The sequence below is a fragment of the Austrofundulus limnaeus genome, unplaced genomic scaffold (assembly GCF_001266775.1).
Source record: "Austrofundulus limnaeus strain Quisiro unplaced genomic scaffold, Austrofundulus_limnaeus-1.0 Scaffold1, whole genome shotgun sequence".
Taxonomy (NCBI): Eukaryota; Metazoa; Chordata; class Actinopteri; order Cyprinodontiformes; family Rivulidae; genus Austrofundulus; species Austrofundulus limnaeus.
In genome coordinates, this window is record NW_013952403.1 from 1,852,937 (window position 1) to 1,854,119 (window position 1,183).

Sequence of the window (1,183 nt, forward strand, 5' to 3'; positions counted from 1 at the left end):
TGTGTGTGTGTGTGTGTGTGTGTGTGTGTGTGTGTGTGTGTGTGTGTGTGTGTGTGGTTCAGGAGTTTGATGGAGGAGGAAGAGGAGCGGCTGTGCAGCCTGTGAGTAAAAACCCGAAGACTGCGATCTGACTGGATGGATTTCGGCTGGATGTTTCTCTGACACGTGGATTAGAAAACGGACAAAAACTAAACATGAAAAACAAAAACAGATCCCAAAGCAGCACCTTGATAAAGCTTGAGGTTCGACGCAGCGGTTTGACTTAATGTATGCTTATCATGACAGATTGTTGCTGTCTGGAGGACTAAGCCGGGCCGTTGATAACGGGTCGCCTGGCAGATGACCCGGAGGCTTCTGAGAAAGATGGACCTGTCAAGAACTTATACGAGGGCTGGATTTTATCTTCACCAGCACACTGTTTCTTAAATGTTTTGTCCCGTCTTTGTCGAACAACGTGGCTCCTCTGAGTCACTTCTGCTCGGACACCACCTCGTTCATCACCCCACCTCTGTCTGATAATTGGCTCTTAACCTTTGAGCTCTCCTCTGTTATCAAACCTACTGACAGGCCTCTCCTCTGTAACTAAAAGCATCTCGCCTTCCTTTTGTTTTAACAGACATATTTTCAAGTTGCTTCTGACAGTAAAGTGTGCAGCGCTCTTGCTTTTTTTTTCTTTTCCCCTAATGGTTCATGATGTTCATGTTTTTCTGCACCTGGATTTTGCAACAAGAAAAGACTGAGTGATTCATTATTTCCTCTTTGAAAATCAGTGTCCCAATTTGCTGCCATTTCAGGAGTAAGTGCTTGGTGCATTTCCCTCTAATCTCAACGCTGGAGCTTGTCTGTTCTAAATCATTTCTGGTTCCTGCCTCTGCAGAAGCATTAAAACGTCCATGAGACATAGAACAAATAAAACTAGTTGCCCGAGAGATCGCTTCATAAAGCGTGGCTTCTGTAACCCGGTGTCAGGCTTGTTTTTAGATCTCACTGATCTTCATCCTCAACATGACGCCTGAACGTTCCCAGCATCTGAAAGTCTTGTTAGCTGCGTCATAAAGATGAGAAACACCTCTAATAACAGATCAGCTAAGATTAGCCACACCTCTCTGAACTTGTGTTGATGAAGAACTGGCCTCAGGTGGCTGCAGAGGCTCGTTTAATTGTCCAGACAGGAAATGAGAGC

At 45.1% G+C, this 1,183-nt stretch overlaps 1 protein-coding gene across 1 annotated transcript in view; it reads left to right on the forward strand.

Annotated features, from left to right (window-relative positions):
* vimr2 (vimentin-related 2) overlaps window positions 1–929 on the forward strand; it is a 23,353-nt gene extending 22,424 nt beyond the window's left edge. The window contains exon 10 of the mRNA XM_014004233.1: window positions 63–929. Within this exon, the coding sequence (XP_013859687.1) occupies window positions 63–105 (43 nt within the window). The 3' untranslated portion in view covers window positions 106–929. The remainder of the gene's footprint in view (window positions 1–62) is intronic.
* Window positions 930–1,183: the final 254 nt, after the last annotated feature.